Here is a 21,688-nt window from a genome sequence, read left to right as displayed (position 1 = left end):
GCAGGGACAGAGGTGACACTCAGCCCTGCAGCTCCCAGGGTCCCCTTCCAGAGCTTGGTTTGTAGCTGAGAGCTGCATTAAGCAACCTGCCACCACCTCTGGTACGGCAGCTATTTGGAAAGTCACCCTGATCCAGTTCCTCTAATTTACTGGGTGTGAGGTTCTTCCAAATACCTTTGGATATGCAGTGGAGAACAACACTCAGTTGTGCCTAAGCTGCCTCATTATGCCTTGTCCCCCTGGCACCCTGTTGCATCTTTGTATTGAGCAACGGCTCCCCAGCCAGTTTCTTCCTTTTGATATAGTAAATAAAGATTTTTAGAAGATACTTGCAAGATCTTTGCAAGATCTTAATGCTCTTTTTTAGCTGTCTTTTCTGTCTGCTCATTACTTGCCATGTTTTATGGCTTTTCCTTTTCTCTTCATGTGGGAAAACTTTTCACTTTTAAAGCACTGACCTTCTCCCTGTGATACCTCCTTAACCTTAGCAGTGAGTCAGGCAGGGTGTTTTTTAGGACCTCTTAGTACTTTTTGAGTTGTGGCACATGTTTTGCTTAGGCTTTAATGGAGCATTTTTTAATCGCCTCCAGACTGCTTGCAGGCTCCTTGCTTTCTGCCTGCTCCTTTTTGGTTTGTTGTTATTGACTAATCACCTTCTTTTTTCATAGTTCCCTTTCTTGAAATTGTAGAGCCCCAGGCTGGATTTATTTGGTGTGCACTCTCCCACTACAGCATTAAAGGTTGTTTTGTGGTCACTAGCAGAGACCAGCTCTCCCACAAACACCTTGTGAAGCAGGTCCTGTGCACCTCTCCCCCAAACCCAGAGCAGCACTTCTAGCACTGCTTGTTCCTGGAGACCCTTTAATTGTACTCAAACCCACTTTTTATTCCTTCCTGATGGATCACTGAGCTGACTAACTTCTCTAATCTCATTTTATATTTGCTGTTCATTACCTTTATTCTTATCAGGACTCAGTAACACACTACTGAACTCTAATTTTTTTTTTCTTTTTACTGGAATCTGTGATTTCCCATCTCAAGAAATCTGTACTGGTTCTGGAATTGTTATGCAGGATTGGAAAGCTTGACATTATCTTCTTTTTTAAGCTTCTGGTATAGTGACAGAAGCACATCTAGTTTTTGTCTTTGGCTGCTTAAAACTGTTCCTGTGAGTCTGCTGGTACCATTCATGGCCAAATTCACCTTTTTTACTGCAGCTGCTTCCCTTATTTCCGTGCTGCTCTCCACCTGGATACAGGACACCTCCTCCTCACCAGGATGCCAGTCTGAATTTCTGCACCCACTGACCTTCCTTCAGCTTTTCATCTGAACACCCTTTACAGCTTTTCCATCTTGCAGTGCCACCTGCCCAGCTCTGCTGCGATGGAGGAGCCAGGCCCTGTGAACCAGCTGGCAGCTCCAGAGCTGTCTCCCTTCCTGGGAATGTGCATTCCTCATGCCAAGGGCTGCAGGAGCAGAGCTGGGACCCTTCCCTGCAGCGCCGGGGCTCTCCCACACCTCCTCTCCTCAGGTGACCCTGCAGGCTGTGCAGCACAGACACCAAACCCTGTGCAGTGTGTGACAAGCTGGGCATCTCTCGCAGGTTCCTCCTCCTGGGGGGTGAAGCTGCTGGGTTTGGAAGGTGCACTGTGGTTTTTTGTATAAATTGGGAATGTCAGTCCTTTACCCTGGGCTCACTGAGCCCCCTTACCAGGAGCTGTCTCACAGCTTTCTGTACCATCACCCCAGCTCGTGGCACTGTCCCCAGCCCTGTCTGCTGTCCCCAAAGCTAATTCAGGTGTCCTCCCAGCACAGCCAGCCCCTGGTTCCCGACACCCCAGCATCCCCATCCTCTGCCCTGCCTTGTCCCCAGCCCAGCGCCAGCAGCCTGCCCACCCCCAGGTGGGGTACCCCCAATTCCCCGTGCCCAAACCCTCAGGCCCCGGGCAGAGAGCGGGGAGGCAGGAAGGGGCTCCGGGGGTGCGGGGGCTCTGATTTTGGGCATTGCGGGTCCGACGGCGGAGCCCCCGCAGGCGGTGCCAGCAGCAGGGCCGGCGCCGTGCGCCCTCCCCGGCCCATCCCGCTGACCTGGAAAATAACACAGCTTGCTCACAAACCAGCCTGGAAAATAACACACCTTGCTCACAAATCAGCCTGGAAAATAACACACCTTGCTCACAAATGAGCCTCGAGGATGGAGAAATTGTCATCAAAACCCGTGCTTTAATTGCTGCGTATAAAACCATTAATCTCTTAAATGCTAGGAGACACAAATGATGAAAAATTGCAAAGATATCGAAGGAAGGATGGACCCAAAGGGCATGCTGTTGGTGTGTTCCCAGATCCAAGGCACTGCAGGGAGAACTGTCACTGACCAGAGGTCACCAGTTCAAGGCTGCAGAGAAGAAGTGTCCTGATGGCCCAGCCTGCTCCTCTGCCGGTGCAGCTCCTCACGCTCGATGCTGTGGGCAGGGCGCTGGTTTCATGTGCTGCTGGTGTGCTCCACTCTCTGGTACAGTGTGTGTGTGCAGCTGGCTCCTCTTCCACGTCTCTGCTTGAACACATTTGTTTCCCACACCCTGCTGGGCAGTGATGAAGGTCAGGAGCAGCAGCTGCAGCACCAGGGAGCCGGGCAGGGGCTGACAGCAGCCACCCCTCCTGCCCCCCAGGGCTGTGTGCTCCCTCCCCTTGGCAGCACCATCTCCCCTGCTCCAGCAGTGCCTGCCCTGCCATCTCCATCACAACCAGGATGGCAAAACCACATGATGATCTTCCCTAGTCCATGACAAGCTTTGTGAGAAAATTACCAGGTGGGAGCCCATGTTCCAGGAGACGTCTCTGCCTCAAAGGAGAAGGATCAGCCTGGAATTATTCTAAGGTGAAAAGACAGGACTATCATCCCCTCTTGCCTCCTCCCAGTCCTAACCTTCCTGTCACATGTTGTGGTCCTGGTCTCCTCTCCTTGACCACGAGTCCTGGTTTTTAACCCATTTTTCTTGAGTGTCACTACTGCCCTCCAGCAGCACAGCTGCAAAGCTCAGGGCAGAGACCTGCTGATGAAGACACTGCAGCTCTCCCACCCCGTCCCACAGTCCTTGCCACAAACTTGACATTTTCTATTTTCTCAGTAGCACATCAGCACCACAGAGCCCAGGGGTGGCAGTGGGAAGCCCCAAAGGCAGCACTCCTGCTGGGACAGCAGCACACCTACCGTTTCCTGGAGAACTGCTGGTCTATCTCCTCCAGGGACTGTCCTTTTGTTTCCGGCACAAAAAGGTAAATGAATACAATAGCCATCACTCCCATCAGCCCATAGAGCAGAAACATCCAAGAGAATCCAATGGCATCTGCAGAGATTCAGGTGTGTGAATGTAGGAGTCACACCGTGGGGTACAAAGGAAACTGTCTGCTTACTGTGAGGTGGTCATTGGTGCCTGACAGGGGCACCTTATTTTGTGAAGCCTTCAAGAGGGCTGGGAAACTCCTTATCTGCAAGGCTTGGACTGAGAATTGGCAAAGGGAAAGGCTGGTGCATGCCAGGCTTTGCCAGCAGCAGGGGCAAGAAGGCAGCCGGGGTCCAGGGCCAGCAGTGCCTGCTGAGCAGTGCTGTAACGCTGCCTGTGTGCAGCTCACACTCTGTTTTCTGAAACTGTGGTGCTACAGTGCAGCCCAGTGGGCAGTGGGGGATTTTTATAAACGAGTGACAGAGAGGCTCTGACCAGAGCTGCTGGTGCCTGGCTTTCCTGCTCTCAGGGGCAAAGGGTCACACCTATTCCAGCCTCAAGTCCTCATGGTTCAAAATGCCACTTAATCTCCAAATGGCTCGTGGTGGCCACCTTGCCTAACCAGCTGTGGGAGGTGGAGGAGGGGAAGGGGCTACTTACCAATAAGGTCCAGGAAGGAGAGGCTGATCAGTAAATTAGCAGCCCAGTTAAAGCTGTTACAGAAGGCAAAGGCTCTTCCTCTTATCCCAGCAGGGTAAATCTCACTCAGGACCAGCCAGGTCACTGCACAGATTAGAGAGATCACAAACACAGTGTGGAGTTAAGCAATTTGTTTGGGAAATGGGCAAGGGAGATTCCAGCAGGGGGTTTAAACTCTGGCTTCACCCAGCCCCCACTGCTGGCAGCGTCAAACATTCATCGATCTCAGAGGCAGATCACAGCAGAACACTTCAAACCTCCTGTGCTCAATGCTTCATGGAGGAATGAAATAGCAATAAACAGGCCCAGGGAGTAAAGAAGAAAGCAGGATAGCTGGTCATTCCATTCACAGGAGATGAAGAGCTCTGACAGGCCTGCTGTCAGGTCATGCTCTTTGTAAAGAAATGAGAAAAGGGTGGAATTAGGGAGACAACATTGCATTTGGGCTAAAATCAGAGTAAAAGCAATACATATCTTTAAGTCTCTCTCATCCTGGGGTTATTTTGCTTGAAATAATTTGCAGGGTGGCTGTCAAATCCACAAAACTTGCTCACCTAACATTCTTTTCTTGAGTTTTATGCCATTTTCTCACACCAAGGCATTTAAATGCCAGAAAACAGTAGAACTTACATGGAAGCAAGAACTAATCTTTAATCTCATCTAATGAAAAAAAAAATAGAATATAAAAACCCCAATTGATATTGAGAAACTTCAAAAGAGGTTCAACTTCCAGTTCTGCACTAACTTTCATAAACACACAGCAGAAGCCCTTCAGTTCCTCTGTCCTCAGTCCTGTATTTTCCTCCTCACCACAGAGACAGGAAGTTTATGTAGTGCTTGTAGAGTTTGTATGATGCTCTGATTTTCCATGGAACTTCAGAGAAAAAAACAGTTTTAAAAGGGTAGTGGATAGCATGGAAGAGAAAGTTACTTCAGTGCTGTAGCTGACAGAGCTGCAGTGCTAGAAAATGATTCAGGGGGCAGGAGGGGACATATTTCCCGTTCCCAGACAGTGAGCTGCTCAGCACAGCAGATACATAAGGAATGGTTCAAGCAGGCAGCTTGCAGATCAGCCCTGGTTTAATTCTCTGGGTTAATGCAAGGATAAACACCACACTTACTTGGCCCAAATCCAATCGAGAAGGCACTCACAAAAGCCATCATGCTCAGCAGTGTAATCCAATTTAAGACCGTATGTTGTGCCCAGGGAGCAGCACCGAGGGGAGGGCCCGTGCTTTCCAGCGCCCCTTTCTTGGACTGACCTGCCAAGTCCCTCTTCTGAGTGAGGGAAGGATTAGGAACAACCTCTTTGCTTTGAGCACCGGCAAAAACTTCTGTAATGCTCCTTGTGGCAGCAAAACCAGGGCCCGCCTGACTTTTGGCTGACGCTGGTGGGACAGGTGACACGGCAGCCTGGGGGAGCACAGGTGTCAGGGGGAGCTGGCTGAGGCTCTGGGATGCATTGGGGCCTGCGGCTGCTCTGCAGTCCCTGGCCATGGCCAGCGGAGCCGTGCGGCTGGTGAGGCCGATGGTGGTGACAGAGACGGCCATCACCACACAGCCAGCCATGAGCAGCACTCTCCTGCCTGCCTTGTCTGCCAAGGCCATGGCCACCAGCGTGGCCACCACCTTTATTGCTCCCAGCCCGACTGAGGCCAGGATTGCCGAGGAGTTGCTCTGGAACCCCACAGAATGGAAGATTTTGGAGGCATAGCCCAGCACATTGGGCTGCCCAGTGAACTGCTGGAAGAGCACCAGCCCCAGGCCCACCAGAGTCCGCCTCCTCATGTTGTCTCTGGTCCTAAAAAGATCAAGAAATGAGTAATGCTTCTCCTGATAGGGCTCCTGCTTTGCTGCTGCTCTGTCCTCTGTGTCCTGCAATGGTATGAGGCCCTTCTGGCAGTCTGAGTCCCACGAGCTTAATTTAACAGGGTTCACTGGGAGGAAGAGGATGCTGAGGAACTGCATGGCCGTCGGAGCAATGGCCAGTCCAAACATGTACCTCCACCCCTCATCCACGTCTGCGAAGATATAATTCAGTGCATAGGACAGCAGGATGCCCACGGTGATCCCCGCTTCGTAGAGAGACACCAGCAGCCCTCGCTGGTGAGCAGCCACCATTTCCGAGACGTAGATGCAGCAGGCCATGGATGAGACAGAGATGGCAAAGCCCACGGTCATGCGCCCCATGACCAGCACGGTGAGTGACCTGGCCAGTGTGAGGAGGAGGCTGCCCACCAGGAGGACCAGGTTGCTGACCAGGATCGCTCTCCTCCGCCCGTGGCGGTCGATGAGGATCCCCCCAGCCAGGGAGGCGAGGAGGGCTCCGATAAGGACGGAGCTCACCAGAACTTCTTGCTTGAAGCAGCTGAGCTGAAAGTCTGCCTGCAGCTGCAGCAGTGCTCCAGAGATTATCCCCAGCTCATATCCAAATATCAGCCCGCCCAAGAGAGACACTGTTCCGGACAAGAGGAGGACCAGCAGTGCACGGCCTGGAAAACAAGCAAGCAGTGCTAGGTTCAGTTTTTGAGGCTATAAAACAAGCTGTCAGCATGCACAGGCTGGAAGAACTCTCCCAGGACAGCCACAGTTTTCCATCTACAAGGTCATGATGTGGAATTCACCCATAGGTAACTAGGTCACATGTATAGAGGCACTTGCAGACAGTCACACAACCCACCAGACTTCCACCAACTGCTGGGGTACTCATTTGGGGTGCAGAACTTTAAATCAGGACTTTTAAACAGAATTAAGACCTGTTTTTCAGTGCAGGACAGTGATTTGTAGTGCCTGGAGTTTACAGTGGGATCCTCTGTGGTATCTCTTGATTGTAATTACAAAATTTGTTCTGGGCAGGAAATGCAGCTTCTGCTTTCTGGTTCTGCATTATCATTTTCACATTTCAGTGCATGCAGGTTTTGCATTCTTACTTCCTATCTCGTGGTTAAAAGCCCTGCTCAAAAAAGCTTATTTTCCTTTATTTTCTCCTTTAGTTAATCTTGCACCCTCAGCATCACTTTGTAGGGTGACCCTGATTTCTTCATTTCTCCCTCTGCAGCCCACAGCTCCCAGGATCTCCAAGTCAATTGCAGTCTGCTCAGACTGGTCCAGGCCCACAGGATAAACTTCACTGTGAGCTGGAAAGTTTATTGTTGCCACCCTCAAACACAAGAAATGACTCTTTGACCTTGCTCTTCCCCCAGGGCTGAGTGTGCCAGTTTCCTAAGTAGGCAAATTTAGCTAAAATAAGAGAAAAACAGCAGCAAAAGCAACTCAAACCAACCCACCCCAAACAACCCTACAAAACCAAGGTGCTGCAAGTGTTTCTCACGATGGGGAGGGGATGCAGGGGTGACCATGTGTGAACATGAGCCATGCTCCACCAGCACGGATTGCACTGAGGCAAGAGCTGATGTGGGGACCCCTGAGGACAGAAGTGACAGTGACCCCACCTCCAATTACACTTTTGAAGCATAGGTGAAGTGCATTAGTTCTGGAGTTTGTGCTGTTTTGCAGCATGTAATACTATCTGCATTCTTCCGTTTAATTAGAAATACTCACAGTTTTGGTAGACTGTACATGGAAAAAATGTTGGCATAACCACCAGACCGTGGAAACTTTTCTCACCCTGCTGAAGGACTTTTTTCCTGTCACAAGCTGTGATTAATGGGAAGTGTCTCTGCTTGGCCTTTAATTACAGTTATCAATAAAGGCTATTTCTCACTGATGGCTGTATATAAATACAATTATTTTTATTTAGTCTGCAACCCTCTGTGTTTCATTTGTGCTACTTATGCCACCCCAGTCCCTCCCACCATGCTCTGTGTGACCATCTGCACTGCTTTTAGCACTCCTTGTACAGATAATTAGAAAAAATATCTGCTGAGGACATAAGGCATAAGTGGCCTTCCCATTAGCTTCAAGCCACAAATTCTATTAGACACAGACAGTCCCACTATAAATACCATGGCTGATTCCGTCAGATTTTGCTGCATTTCTTGGTAACTTAATAAGCACTCATGGCTTATGAACTTTGACTGAAATCCAGTTTGTGTATCGCCTATTCTGACGTAGCTGGGGAATTCGAGGACTCTTCAGACCTCCACAGGAGGACAGAAGGTTTGGTGGAGCAAGGAGCTGTGCCAGGCGATTCCCTCCCCGCAGCAAAGGTCGGAGGACCGTGCTGCAGGACAGGGCAGTGCCCGCTGTCAGGCCGGGCTGGGGCTGGCACCGGGCTGGCACCGGACCCTGCTCACACCAAGTGGGCACCGCCCGCTGCCTGCAGCGCTCGGCACGGCACGGCAAACCCCGCTCCCCCGCGCTCCCGAACCCGCTCCCTCCCGGGACAGCCCCGGGGCAGAGCCACAGGAAATTCCTTGGCTCCTATGCTCGCTCTACGCGCTGCTGGGACCGCTAAAAACAGAACAGAAAGAAAGGAAGGGGCGGGGGATGCACCCCAGCCTTGAAAAATAAAGTTGCAAACTTTTTTTTTTTTGTGTTATTTTTTGGAAATTTCTCCCCGGGGCAGCGCGTTCCCGTTCCTCCCCGGCTGCCCCGTGGCCAGGGGGGCTGGTAGCCCCCCGTGCCCCCCGTGCCCCCCGCACTCACCCATGGCGGGGGCTGAGCCCCGGCGGGCGCGGAGCGCAGCGCAGCGGGGCGGAGCGGGGCCGGAGCGCGGCGGGGCCGGAGCGCCACGTCGCTGCTGCCCTGCCCCCGGCCGGGCAGCCTGGGGCTTGTAGTCACCCTGCCCGCCCCTCCCGGGGGCGGGGGTCCCGGCTGGGGGGAGCTGCACCGCCGCGGGGCGATGCGGAGCCGGATGCCGGGGGATGGGGGAGCCCGTGGGTGAGCGCGGCGGAACCGGCGCGGGCATCGGCGGGTGGCCGGGACGCGTCACGGGGGTACGTGGTGATTTGGGCCAGAAAGGGAGATGTGGGGTCTGGCGGCTGGAAGGTCAGCTCTGTCCCCAGCCTGTCTCACTGGAGGAACAGAAATCGCCCCACTGCCTGCAGAGCTGCTCTTGCGCACAGCTTCACCTCTCTAGACGAGAAAGCCTCCAGAAAGTGCACAAGAGATTGACGGTTTGTTCATGTTTTTAGGTAGCTCGGCTGGAAAGCCACGGGAGCCTGCTAAGAAAGGGGTGGCCACTTGAAAGCTGAAAACAACAAGAGCAGCAGGGGAGGTTTAGGTTGGATATCAGGAAAAGGTTCTTCACACAGAGTGCTTGGCACTGAACAGGCTCCCCAGGGCAGTGGTCACAGCACCAGCCTGACAGAGTTCATAAAGTATTTGGATGATGCTCTGCAGCGCCTGATGGGATTGTTGGGGTGTCCTGTGCAGGGCCAGGAGTTGGACACAATGATCCTGGTGGCCCCCTTCCATCTCAGCATATTGTTTGAGTCTATGATTCTGTGGATCTAGGACTGAGTTTCTCCTATTAACTTTTATGGCCGTGGGACAGAAAGAATCAGCCTCTCAAGATTATCTCACAGTGCTCCATCAGGCAAAACATCCAGTGTTCACCTTCCTTTGCAATTAACATTCTTTACCTGCTGAGTGGAACAGCAACATGCTGTCCTGCATAAAAGACACTGGGACTTGCACTTGGATGCAAGATTATTTTCGGAGGCTGATTTCATGAGTCTCAAAGTCCAGTTTGTTAGACAAGGACTTTACAAAGCATGATACACTCGAAGTGCTTTCAAAACTGTTTAACACAATAGGCAAACATTGCCCCTTGGTGCTGCTTGTGCGAATGGCAGCTGCTGGGCAGGTTGTGCTGAGCTGAAGTACAGAGATGTTCAGGAGTTTGCTGTGACCCAGCTGGCAGGGGAGGGGACAGCGAGGAGGATGTGGTGTCACAGGCGGGAAGACATGCACAGAGCCTTGCAGCAGGCACTGCCACTGCAGGGTAAGTGCAGCTGACCACAAACCTGCTTTGTGAGCTGGCACGTGTCTGCAGGTAATATTGCATTAAAAACCTTTGTTGAATTTTAATATTTGGCATGTTGTAAGCACACAAGATCCAGGACAGCACTCTGTAGAGCCTGTGCTGATAAAGCTTTTTGCCCTGGTACAGAATTGAACTGGGGAAGGTCTGAATCAGTGACCATTGTGCCTCTGACACATGCAAAAATTAACAGGTTGGGTGAAGAATAAAGAACATTGGAGTACATGATATTTTTTTAAAGAGCCTTTTCAGGCATCCCCTGTGTTAACTTAATAGGGAATTTAAGATAAGTATTTAAAAATTGTTATTTTTCCAAGTATGGGGATACATCTGATGTCTCTGCTCTGTAGAGCAGTGGTACCAACTCATTTTATTCCAAGTCATAGTTTTGGGATGCTTGAGATGGGCCATATTGGATCATGAATATCCTTTCAGCTTTAGTCTGTTGGATATCTGGCTGCAACATAAGCAGCAGCTGATCAAATGTTTTGGTTTTTTTTCTTCTCAAAATCATAGAGAATAGGAAAAGTGTGTAAAATCATGTACCTGGTTTATAGATTAAATAAAAGCTTCCCATTCATATGCTCTAATTTCAGTGGGAATACAGAATGTGAAAACACCTTTTCCAAAACCTTGTATCTGATACAGCCTGAGAGCTGCAACAGGGATCACACACTTGGTGAAGAATGGCTTCAAACACCAGCCAACAGAAACCCACAGTGTTCATGGTTTTCAATAGCATTTGCATTTCATATTGGAGCAGTTTAAACAGCTCTGAAATCACAACCAGCTCTCATGATAAGCAGAGGGAGAAATTATTCCAATTTTCTCCCTTCCCCAACACCCACATGAAATCAGTTCATGGCAGACAGCAAACACTACATGTCTCCTGTGTCTAGGCTAATGTTCCACATTTGGGGAGCACAGGGGGATGCAGCATGATCTTGCCCATGATCTCTGCCCCCCAGAGCTCAAGCCAAGGCACTTTGGGTGTGTTAGGAACTGGAGGAGATGTCTCCCATGCATTGTTCCCCACCATGCCAGGCAGAGAGCCAGAGAGAACCCAGAGTCCTCATCAGCCTCAGGGCAAACTCACTCTTGGCTACATGACCTCCAATTTGCCTGAACAATCCCTCCCTTCTGAAATTATTTCAGTGTGAGAAGGAAGAAATAATATTTTTCTCTGTGGTCACTCAGCATTTATTTTTCTGCCACCTGAACATTTTCTGGAGGCTACTTGGTCTCCAGCAGGGCAAGAAATATTATTAGCATTGACAACGAGAAGGTGAGGTCTTGGTGAGCACAGGAAGAGCTTTATGGTGTGTTTACCAAAGGAGGACAAAAAGATGACATCAGTGTGTACAGAAATGCAGCTGTCACATGGACACTGTGGAGGCCGTGGGTTATTGTCCTCTGGAGAAAAGGGTGAAAACCTGCTATGATGTGCAGCAGGGATAGTTTGGGGGAAAAAATCTTTTTTTTGGGTCCTTAAAGTAGTGCTTTCTAGTCACACCTTTTGTAGCCAATGGGTGTTCTGGGCCTGCTGAAAGAATTCACAGAATTTCTGGGTTGGAAGAGACCTTCAAGATCATCAAGTCCAACCCATTCTCCAACACCTGAACTAAACCATAGCACCCAGTGCCACATCCAGTCTTTTTTTAAACACATCCAGGGATGATGACTCCACCACCTCCCTGGGCAGACCATTCCAGAACTTTATCACTCTTTCCGTAAAAAACTTCTTGTTTCTTTTTTTTTCCCCCAGCACCTTTGTCCCTAAACTCCACGTGAGAATGCCTGGGGGGGTTGGATCCACCAATGCTTCATGCCTGCAGGCACGTTCCTCTCCTTGCTTCCTCCTGTGATGCCTTCCTCCTCCTCCTGTGCACTCCGTGTGTCTTGGCAGTGCCATTTCCCCTCCGATCCTTATCTCGCTCCTGGCCAGGCTTGCGGGGCTGGACAGCACATCCGCAGGGCTGGCACATCCCCAGGGATGGCACACCCATCCCTAGGGCTGGCACGTCCATCGCCAGGGCTGGCACACCCATCCCCAGGGCTGGCACATCCATCCCCAGGGCTGGCACATCCCCGCCGGGCTGGCACATCCATCCCCAGGGCTGGCACACCCATCCCCGGGCTGGCACATCCATCCCCAGGGCTGGCACACCCATCCCCGGGCTGGCACATCCATCCCCAGGGCTGGCACACCCATCCCCGGGCTGGCACATCCATCCCCAGGGCTGGCACACCCATCCCCGGGCTGGCACATCCATCCCCAGGGCTGGCACACCCATCCCCGGGCTGGCACATCCATCCCCAGGGCTGGCACACCCATCCCCGGGCTGGCACACCCATCCCCAGGGCTGACACACCCATCCCCAGGGCTGGCACACGCACCCCCATGGCTGACACACCCATCCCCAGGCCTGGCACATCCATCCCCTGGGCTGGCACATCCATCCCCAGGGCTGGCACACCCATCCCCAGGGCTGGCACATCTCCAGGGCTGGCACACCCATCCCCAGGGCTGACATCTCCATCCCCAGGGCTGGCACACCCATCCCCAGGACTGAGCCGCAGGAATGTGCTCCTGAGATCTCCGCCTCGGGAACGGCAGCCTGTGTTTGGCATCAGCACCTGCCTGGGATTGCTGGGAATGTTACCCTCTACGTCTGAGCTGGAGCAGCTGAAAGAGGCTGCAAAACCACAAATTGAAATACAAATACAAGAGGAGAAAGAAGTCCATCCTGGCAAAAGGAAGATGTGTTCAGGAATCCTCTTTACACGCTCAAGGGTGTTTCCTTCTATTATGTTTGACCCTTAGGAAGGGGCTCAGGGGACCAAAGTGACCAAACTCTGTTCAGTTATTGGTGGAAGTGATGGTCCCTGAGCTGGCAGAAGTGTCACAGCTGGCCTGGATGGAGCCAGCTCACCAGGAACCTGCCTTTATTGCACGTTCATTTGCATCCCAGAGAGGTTTCTCCCCCTGATGCCAGGCTGCAGGTGTTTTCTGTCCTAACACATGATGTCCTAACCCAGGGGGTTCTCCGGCAGTGCTGCTCAGCAGTGCTGGTCCCACCAGGAATCTTGTTTCCTTGTACATTTTAGGGATGCCAGCATGGCACCCTGCAACAACTCAAATTCATCCCTTTCCCATCTGTCCAGCTCAGAGGATGGCAGGCTCCATCCCTAAAAAAGCTGGGAGAGCTGCTTCCAGGGCTGAACCTGCCTGGTGCCAAGGGATCTGTAGGACAGCAGGGAGGAGCCCATGGGACCTGCCTTGGTTCCCATTAGCTTGGTTCGCTGGGTTGCAAATTTTTAACTTAATTACATTGTTTGTGAAAGGAAAGTTTGTAAATTCTTGTCACCAGGAGCACAAAGTTACATAATAAAACCATTTACCAGTCTGTGGCTTCAGAGCAGTTCTCTGGGGTGATTCAATATTCCAATAAAAATACTGGGTGATACCATAAATATTGTAAATGGCTCTAGTTAGTTTCTAAGGGCTATGTCAACTGTTTATTGCCTTAAAAGAGAAAAGAATAAGTGAAATCACAGGGAAGATAAAATTTAAATAAATAAAATAAAGGGGAAAATAAAGCAAAAATATTTTCTTTCATATTTTGAAAGCTCTGGAGGAGGTTTTTGGCCAGCATGAGAGAAAACCATCATGTTTGCCAGAATAATGAACCTAAGGCTATCTGTGTGCTCTTGCTTATAGGTTGTGTATGTTGTCTGTGGGGGTATCTGTGCATAGATGCTCTGCTAAAATCTGTTCACAACACGGGGAAAACCTTCTGCTTTATTGGAGAGTTTGAGGCATTTGCAAATTCCAGCCACAGAGAATTCACCCCATTTCCTGGGCAAGCTGTTGGGCTCCTGCAGCCCTGCCACAGCTGCAGGAGGGTGCCACGGGTGGGCAGAACTGCAGGATGGATTATCTGTATCATTGAAAACTTGGAAAGGTTGTTTAAAAGTTGTCACTGAAGCAAGATAAATATTTGCCAGGCATGATCCCACCGTGCAATGACATGTAAGCTGTGTGGAATGTGTTAATAAAATATAAATGTTCTGAAAAGGAAACAAATGCTGCGGGTGAGAAAACAAAAGACAAAATGGACTTGCAGCACCTCCAAAAGCAACAATTGAAAACATATTGACAAGGACTGGGCTGAATTCTCTTGTATCTTCTGAGGAACATATTTGCAGCATGCGCAGATCACGCAGTAGGGCAGTGGGTTTTCAGGGTGCCATAAAAACCCAAGCACTGCTCCGGTGAGGTTTGTGAGGATACTGAGGTTGATCCATCCCTTAATAAGATGGTAACAGGGGACTTGGCTGCTGGAAGGGGGAGTCACCTGACTCACGGCATGGCTGGCCCATGGCAGACCTGGGGCAGAAGCTTTGGTGGTGCCCAGCGTGGGGACCCGAGGTCACAGCTCGCCCTGCTGCAGGCTGCTGATCCCATCAGCTTACGGGCAAACCCCTTCTCCTCCCCGGCCACCAGCTGGGCAGCTCCAGGGGCTCTGCACAGGCTCCAGCGGAGGCTTTTGGCACGTGAAAGAACAAGAGCCAGTGATGGACCATGCTGGTGGTGATGCCCCAGAGATGGAGTCCCCACGGTGATGCTCCAGGATGATGGGACATCCCTGGAACCTGCAGGGGGGTTCCACCGTGATGCTGGGAAAACCTCGGGGAACCACGAGCTCTCACTTGCCACCTCGCGAAGAAACGCATCCAACACCTCCCTTGAGAGCCTTGGGCCGGCTGCAGGTCTCGCTCCTGCGCCGGCAAAACCACGGGAGGGCGCTCGGCATGCTCGGGAACGGGTCCCACCGTGCTGCAGTTACCCAGAGGCAGGCAGAGGGCAGCAGGATTCCCGGGGGGAAGCACAGGGGGCGGTTTGGAAGGAGCAGCGCCGGCAGCCCGGGGAGCAGAACGGGCAGGGCGCGTTATAGCGGGGGCGGCCGAGCGGTACAGCCGGGCGGCGCTTCGGCAGCTCGTAGGTTTCCGTCACGGCTCTCCGAGCATTACCGAGGATGGCCGGAGATTACCGAGCACTGCCGAACAGGCGCCCCGCGCATGCGCTCCGTGTGTTCCAGCGATGGCGGCGGCCCAGGCAGAGGCGGGCGGTGCGCGTTCGGTCACGGCCGGGGCCGCGGATGCGATGAGCGACGTGGGGCCCGTGGGCCCCGCCACGGCCGAGCTGGGGGCCGCGGGCCCCGCCGTGGACGGTGCCGAGGGCGCGGCGGGCGACGCCACGGTGGCGGAGGAGGCGCCGGCGCCGCCGGCGCTGCCGGGGCTGCGGCTGGTGCAGCAGGGCGCCGAGGCGCACGTGTACCGCGGGCTCTTCCTCGGCCGGGCGGCCGTGGCCAAGCTCCGCGTCCCGAAGCGCTACCGGCACCCGGCGCTGGAGGAGCGGCTGAGCCGGCGGCGCATGGCCCAGGAGGCGCGGTCGCTGCTGCGGTGCCGGCGGGCAGGTGGGCACAGGGGCGGGCGGGCCGGGCCGGGGCTGCCTGGCAGGACGGACGGACGGACGGACAGACAGACACACACACATACACACCCCAGGGCGGGGTGAGCCCCGGCACCCCGGCTCCTCGGCTCGCTCAGAGCAGATCTCAGGCACTTAGCGCCATCCTGAAGGATGCGGGGGCATTTCTGAGCCCGCTCTGCTCTTTCAGAGTGCCCCTGAAACTCGCCCTCGGTGTGTCCCAGAGCGTGTTTTATCGGGGAGGCTCCCCCAGGAGGGGCTGGGCTGTCAAAGGGTTTGAGCTGCCGAGTCCTGTAAGGCTGCGGGGCTGTGCAGATGGCTTGGATCGAGTGTTGGCCCGGCCACTCCAAGGGGTGCATCATCAGTGGCTGGGTGTGATCTCAACTGGCATTTCTGCTTAAGGCTTTTGTAGGTTGTGTTAAAATAAAGCTGGGAGTCATGTAAATTAACTGCTGGCACTTGATTTGTTCTTTTAAATAGGGATTCCAGCTCCAGCGGTCTACTTTGTGGATTATGTCACCAACTCCATCTATCTTGAAGATATTGTAGACTCAATTACTGTTCAGGATCATATTTATTCTGTACAAAAGAGTGGAAATGATACCAGCGGCCTCCATAAGTTAGCAGAGAAGATGGGTGAGCTGTTGGCGAGGATGCACGATGAGGATATTATCCATGGGGATCTCACCACTGCCAATCTCCTCCTGCGGCCGCCCACGGAGAAACTGGACTTGGTGTTGATAGACTTTGGACTCAGTTTTATTTCAGGTCTTCCAGAGGATAAAGGAGTTGATCTGTATGTTCTGGAGAAAGCCTTCATTAGCACTCATCCAGATGTTGAAACGATGTTCCAAGCTCTGCTAAAGACCTATGCAGCCACGTCTAAAAAATCTGCTCCTGTGATCAAAAAACTGGATGAGGTTCGGCTAAGGGGAAGGAAGAGATCCATGATTGGGTAGAAGGGAGTGGGGTTAGGGATGGAGAAAGAGTAGGTTTTGCAAAGAGGGTTATTTATATTTCTAGTTGGTTTTATTTCACAGATCACTATTTTGATAACTGTGTATTCAAATAAATAAAATTGAATGAGTTCTAAATGTCATCAAGTAACCAAAGTAATTGTGAGATTGGGGCACAGCCAAGAGAGAAACAATTAGAGGTCACTTCTGACCTAAATGCTAAATATTTCTAATACAAAGTGTTTACAATGTCATTCTGCTCATCTTTGTGTGGTTAGAATCATTCAGAGCAATCTTTCTTGGCCTGCAGACCATAAATTTGTGGGAGGTTCTTACTTCAGAGACTACAAAACAGCATCTACAAAAGGTAACTCAGAAAAACAAGTGTGTTGTTTTTCTCAGAAGACTTAACAACAAAGGGTTTAAATCTGTTACAAACGACTCAACACATCCTGAAAAATTTCAGAACTGAATTTGGAACATGGGCGATCCTGAAATACCACACTAAACATAAATCAGTTTTGTTTTCTTCTGGTAGTAAATTGGCTTTTTTCACTCTCAGTCAATAGCACTGTCTGAAGGAAATACAAAATTTGTTAATCCAGAGTAGTTTTCTACTGAGAAACTTCAACTTTAAGCAAGAAGTCTGCTGTAAATTTCCTCTTTTGGAGCTTTACAAGGGGGACTGCTGGTTTTGCCGTTGCCTGCCCAGGTAGGCATTTGGCAGAGGTAGGTGGTAATTACCTTTTTCTTGCAATGCTTTCTCTATATTGCTTTGTTTTTCTGGCTTACTGTATCTCATAGTGTGAATGGAAGGTGTGCCAGAGGAGAATCTTGCACAGCCCACAGTGGGTGGGTTGGAAGGTTATCAGCTGTGTGAGCAGGCTGGGCTGTGAGCTGGGTGAGCCTGGGAGCATCACTGCAGGTAATGATACAAAGAAACGGTGAACTTCTGGCTGAGCGATTGGCTGTGCTGGGCAGTCTTTATCCCTGGGGAAGATGCTCTGTTGTCCTGTGCTCTCCCTTGGAAGGGATGAGGCTTTTCCTGCCCTCTTGGAGCGGCGCAGCGAGCAGCGGGGACGGGGCAGGCGGCGCCGAGAACCACCAGGCTCCTCCGGGAGCACAGCCGGGCTCCACGCGGTGGCGCCTGCGCAGCGCCGCCGCCCCTGGCCGCGCAGGTGACCGGTTCGAGTCCCGCGGCCCGCAAGTGTCCTGGCGCGGCGGGCTGCCCGTGCCCGCCGCGCATTTCACCTCTTGCCAGAAGAGCCGCCTGGGCGAGTGCCCGACCCCGGCGAGTGGGGCTCGGGTTCCACCGCCCAGCCACAGCTTTGCCGGGCGCCGCACCTTCCCTGCAGCGCCGGCACGGCACCCGCTTGTAGCTGTCGTGCTTTGTTTCCGTGCCTGCGTGTCCCGGGCACGTTGGCGAGGAGCGGGGCCGGAGGAGCCCCTGCTGCTGCTGCACCTTCTGCTCCTCGGCACTTGGATCGGTGCTCCCCGGGTGTCCCGTCCCTGACGAGGGATGTGAGCCCCGAGTGCCGGCCCGCGGAGGGGAGGCAGCAGCCTGACCCCTTGCCCGCCGTCCCCCATCTGTACAAACAGCGCTCTCAGCGTCTCCCGGTGATGCCAGGATCGAGTTCTGTTTGCAAAGCCCTTTGAAGCAGTCTGTTTCCAGCTATCGTCGTGTTTGTTAGAATGCAGCTCTCCCTGCGGGACAGCGGAGCAGAAACAAAGCCGACCCACGGGAGGTTTCCACGGGCGGAGCGGTGCCTGTGCTCAGGCCAGCCCTCCCGGGGAGCTGTGCGTGGGACTGGCCTTCGAGCAGGGGCTCCTGAGCTGGCCTCTGCTGAAATCAGCTCTGGGATGGAGCTCCAAAACAAAGCAGGACATTACTGGTCGTGAAAAGCAAGCTGTTTTGCTTTTTCACTGCGGGATAAACCCATCCTTGTTATATAAGTGTTACTTTCTGCACATCTGTGTTGGGCTTGTTGATATTTCCTCTTGCTCAGCCTGGTGTGTCAGATGGATTGCTGTAGAGAATGCTGAACTGTTGCTGTTTGAAGGTGGAAAAAATCACAGCAGGTTTGTGTCCAGCAAAAAGGACACTCTGGACATGCAAAGTCCACCTCACATCTTCTTGCAGCCTCAGCTGTGTCAGTCCCTCAGGAGCTGGACTCAGTGATCCTTGGGGGTCCCTTCCAACTCCCTCTGTGATTCTGGGACGAGCTGTGTCTGCAGCAGCACCTCCTTGGATGAAAACCACTGGTTCCCTGACTGGTTCACAGCGCAGGTGGACGTTCCAGTTTTTGTTGGCTGGGAATAGTTTGACATGCTGCTGTGTTAGCCTTCTGTGCATCTCTGTGCTCATAAGCACAGAGGTTTGAATTGCTGTTATTGTTGTTATTGAAATAATTTGCCATTGCATTATTAACACTCAGGCTTTATGTGCAGTGCATGTCCATTCTTGTAAGGTAAATAGGCCTTCCTTCCTTCCTTCCTTCCTTCCTTCCTTCCTTCCTTCCTTCCTTCCTTCCTTCCTTCCTTCCTTCCTTCCTTCCTTCCTTCCTTCCTTCCTTCCTTCCTTCCTTCCTTTTCCTGAATACTTTATATGCTGCAAATCCAGTTTTGAGCCACCAATATTCTTGGCCTGGCTTTTTACAAAGTCCTTGCTGGCACCCACACTGGCAGAAGTGGTGGTGTCCTACCCAGAGGGGCTGTTCTCCCAAAGGCTGTGTTGTCCTTCAGCCCCTCCAAAACCTTCTTGCTTGCCTGTTGGGGGGACCCCGAGATTTGGGATGTGACAAAGGGTGGCTGGTGGTGCGTGAAGCCACTGGGGGTCTCTCTGCCACCATCACTAGCACACCAGGAAAACCTGTATGTTCAGGGAAAACCTTTGAGCAGAATGTATTTACAGCTGTGTGCTGGATGTACAGTTGATCACTCTGGGCCTTTCTTGCCTGAATCTTTTTGCTTTTAAAAGCGAATTGTTGTCTCAGGGCATCAACTCCAGGCCTGCTGGGAACATCTTCATTTCCAGAGGCTTCCCAGCACCTGCTTGACCTTGCTCCACACCTGGATATCGCTCAAAAATGCCATGAATACAAGGAGGTGCAGATAAGATGTGGAAAGAGGAATGAAAGGGAAAAGGGAAAGACAAATGAAATGGAAATAGAGGCATTTTATCAGCAGAAAGTGCAGTATAGTATTTTGGAGGGAATTGCTGATTATTGATGGAGTTGCCTTTCTATTTATTTTGGTATCTGACATCATCAGTGGTTTCTGGGAGTGGGGAGCTCTTGGCAACCAGCCTGACTTGAGCTTGGCAATAAGACCAAGTTCTGTTTTGCCCACTGATGCCATGAGGGCAGAACTAAACTAAGGGGGTTTTTCAAGATAAATATGATTTGGAGACCTAGAGGAGCAGTAAGAGAAAAACAAAACATCAAAAAAACCCCATACAAGCAAGGAACAGCGACAGAGACACTGTTGAATAATCTGGGGATGCTGTTGCCATGATTTCTGGACAGTGGCTGCTCTGTGATGGCAGTTACTGTGTATATGTAAAAACTGTGCATACAAGATATATGGTGTAGCTTTTTTCAGTGAACTTCTCTATAGTCTAGGCCTTGATGTCTGCAGGAAATTGATATTTTCCAGTTTTGCAAGATGCAGAACACTGATAACCTTTTGCAAGCCTCTTCTCCCGTCACTGCTGATAGAAAACCGAGTTAGTGCAATGTTAGCTCATTTGTAGCTCAGCGTTCACTCTGTGAGGGTCACTACAGATAAATAAAGCCCCTCCCTGGCCCAAGCACAAGCTGTGTCACACAGTGGTCCCTTTGGGCACTTCACAGCACCTCTCTTATGTCAATAAACTAAACTTACTTTAAGTAGTAGCCCAGGAGTGGTCTGAGCCCGGTGATGGCAGGGAAAGCACAGGGCACCTGCAGCTGCTGCTGGCACTGGAAATGGGGATGATAGAGATGGAGTTTACAAGAAAACAAACTAATTAAACGTTAATTCCCCTCTGAAGGCAGGGATGATAGAGATGGAGTTTACAAGAAAACAAACTAATTAAATTCCCCTCTGAAGGCCAGGAGGACCAGCGTGCAGCCCAGGCACAATGGGCTCGGCTGGAAGCTCTGCGGGCTGGGCCAGCATCTGCCCTGCTGAGCCCAGAGGGGCCGGAGGGGCTGGGGAAGGGGCTGTCCTGGCGTGAGCCACGACTTGCAGGGGATCGTGCTGCCCGTCCCCTCGCCCTGCACACTGCCAGAAATGTGTATCCTTGTAAGAGAAAGAACAAACTGTGCCCGTTGTTATTGTTTTGAAGCTTTTTTTAACTTTCAAGGTTGATTTTGAGAGAAGTTTTGTAGAGCTCCTTTGGTCCGGCATATGGCACACACTCAAACACGGGGTCCCAGTCTCTGGCTGATGGGTATTTTGGGTAAGCTGAACCTGTTTTAAGCAGTTGCATTGTTTTACTGGCCTGAATTTTGCTTTCAGTCATCCCTCTGTCCATCCTCTCCCAAGTAATGAAGCAGCTTCTGCTCCCACAGCTGTAGTGGTGCTGAGACAGCACAGCAATCTCATTTACTTTGGCCATGAAAACTTAGTATTCATGTTGTGGAGCAGTTCAGGAAATGCAGCAAGATAAAAATCCTCATGGATTCCTCTCGGTCAGCTCTGTGCTCTCTTCTGGGCCCCGAGGGAAGGTGCCAGCGGGGCAGGGCAGCCGCGGGGCCGGGCGCCAGGCGGATGCCGGATCCTCGCCTTGCCAGCGGCCCCCGGCAGTGCCCGGCAAAAGCTTTTGTGTCCCTTCTGCTGTTGGAAAAGAGCCGCAGTGGTGATGTCGCCACCCTTCAGCCCCTGCCCGGGATGGCTGTGGGCATTAACTGATTTGTTACTATTTGTGCAAAATTACATATCTGCTGTTAAGAAGAGGGAGGGGGATGGAGGAGGTGGATCCAGACCAGGAGCAGAGTCCTTTCAGATGGGAGCACAGTCCTGTCTCTCTTGCTGATTGTACCACCACTTTCTGATTCCTTGTTCCCTGTGTGCCAGTGATTCATGGTTTCTTTAAGGTGGATGAGGGTTTCTCACATCTGCTTTTTAAACCAATGCATTTGACTCCAACTTCCTTGATGATCTAGGAAATTGTCTCAAGGAGGAGTAACTCTCCAGAGAGCTGATTAATTCTGAAATGGAGAGGCTTTTCTGTCATATATGGATGGCACTCAGAGTATGCTCCTGAAGTACTAAGGATGTCACTTTGCTTTCCCACTTTTCTCCCCACCACTCAGCTTTGTTTAGCCTTCACTCGCAAGAATCCAGGCGGTGCAAAAAAGCAGCTCCCTTGGCTTTGATCTCTTGC

The 21,688-nt window shown here is 51.8% G+C and overlaps 2 protein-coding genes across 3 annotated transcripts; one reads left to right on the top strand and one right to left on the bottom strand.

Annotated features, from left to right (window-relative positions):
* Positions 1-2,221: 2,221 nt before the first annotated feature.
* Positions 2,222-8,572, bottom strand: SLC2A10 (solute carrier family 2 member 10). 2 transcript variants are annotated; one of them, XM_041419276.1, is made up of 5 exons: positions 8,532-8,572; positions 5,045-6,415; positions 3,885-4,007; positions 3,212-3,347; positions 2,222-2,582 (listed from the first exon to the last, which is right to left on the bottom strand). In XM_041419276.1, exons 1-5 carry the CDS (start codon positions 8,533-8,535, stop codon positions 2,483-2,485), a joined length of 1,734 nt encoding a protein of 577 aa, XP_041275210.1. In that variant the 5' UTR covers positions 8,536-8,572; the 3' UTR covers positions 2,222-2,482. The 2 variants fall into 2 exon arrangements, with proteins under 2 accessions (XP_041275210.1, XP_041275211.1); XM_041419277.1 differs by having other exon boundaries at positions 2,222-2,579.
* Positions 8,573-14,962: 6,390 nt separating this feature from the next.
* On the top strand, positions 14,963-16,460 carry TP53RK (TP53 regulating kinase). The gene is made up of 2 exons (XM_041419278.1): positions 14,963-15,350; positions 15,845-16,460. Exons 1-2 carry the CDS (start codon positions 14,975-14,977, stop codon positions 16,321-16,323), a joined length of 855 nt encoding a protein of 284 aa, XP_041275212.1. The 5' UTR covers positions 14,963-14,974; the 3' UTR covers positions 16,324-16,460.
* The last annotated feature ends 5,228 nt before the right edge of the window (positions 16,461-21,688 follow it).

The sequence above is a fragment of the Onychostruthus taczanowskii genome, unplaced genomic scaffold (genome assembly GCF_017590055.1).
Source record: "Onychostruthus taczanowskii isolate IOZ18803 unplaced genomic scaffold, ASM1759005v1 scaffold60, whole genome shotgun sequence".
NCBI lineage: Eukaryota > Metazoa > Chordata > Aves > Passeriformes > Passeridae > Onychostruthus > Onychostruthus taczanowskii.
The sequence above is the reverse complement of the archived record's forward strand: the minus strand, read 5'-3'. Positions and strand labels throughout refer to the sequence as shown.

Coding starts and splice junctions, on each gene's coding strand:
- SLC2A10 (XM_041419276.1), bottom strand. Junction 4,008..5,044: donor CTCGATTGGATTTGGGCCAA/GTAAGTGTGGTG, acceptor TAATCTGTGCAG/TGACCTGGCTGGTCCTGAGT. Junction 3,348..3,884: donor CTCCTTCCTGGACCTTATTG/GTAAGTAGCCCC, acceptor GAATCTCTGCAG/ATGCCATTGGATTCTCTTGG.
- TP53RK (XM_041419278.1), top strand. CDS start 14,975: ATGGCGGCGGCCCAGGCAGAGGCGGGCGGTGCGCGTTCGGTCACGGCC. Junction 15,351..15,844: donor GCTGCGGTGCCGGCGGGCAG/GTGGGCACAGGG, acceptor TCTTTTAAATAG/GGATTCCAGCTCCAGCGGTC.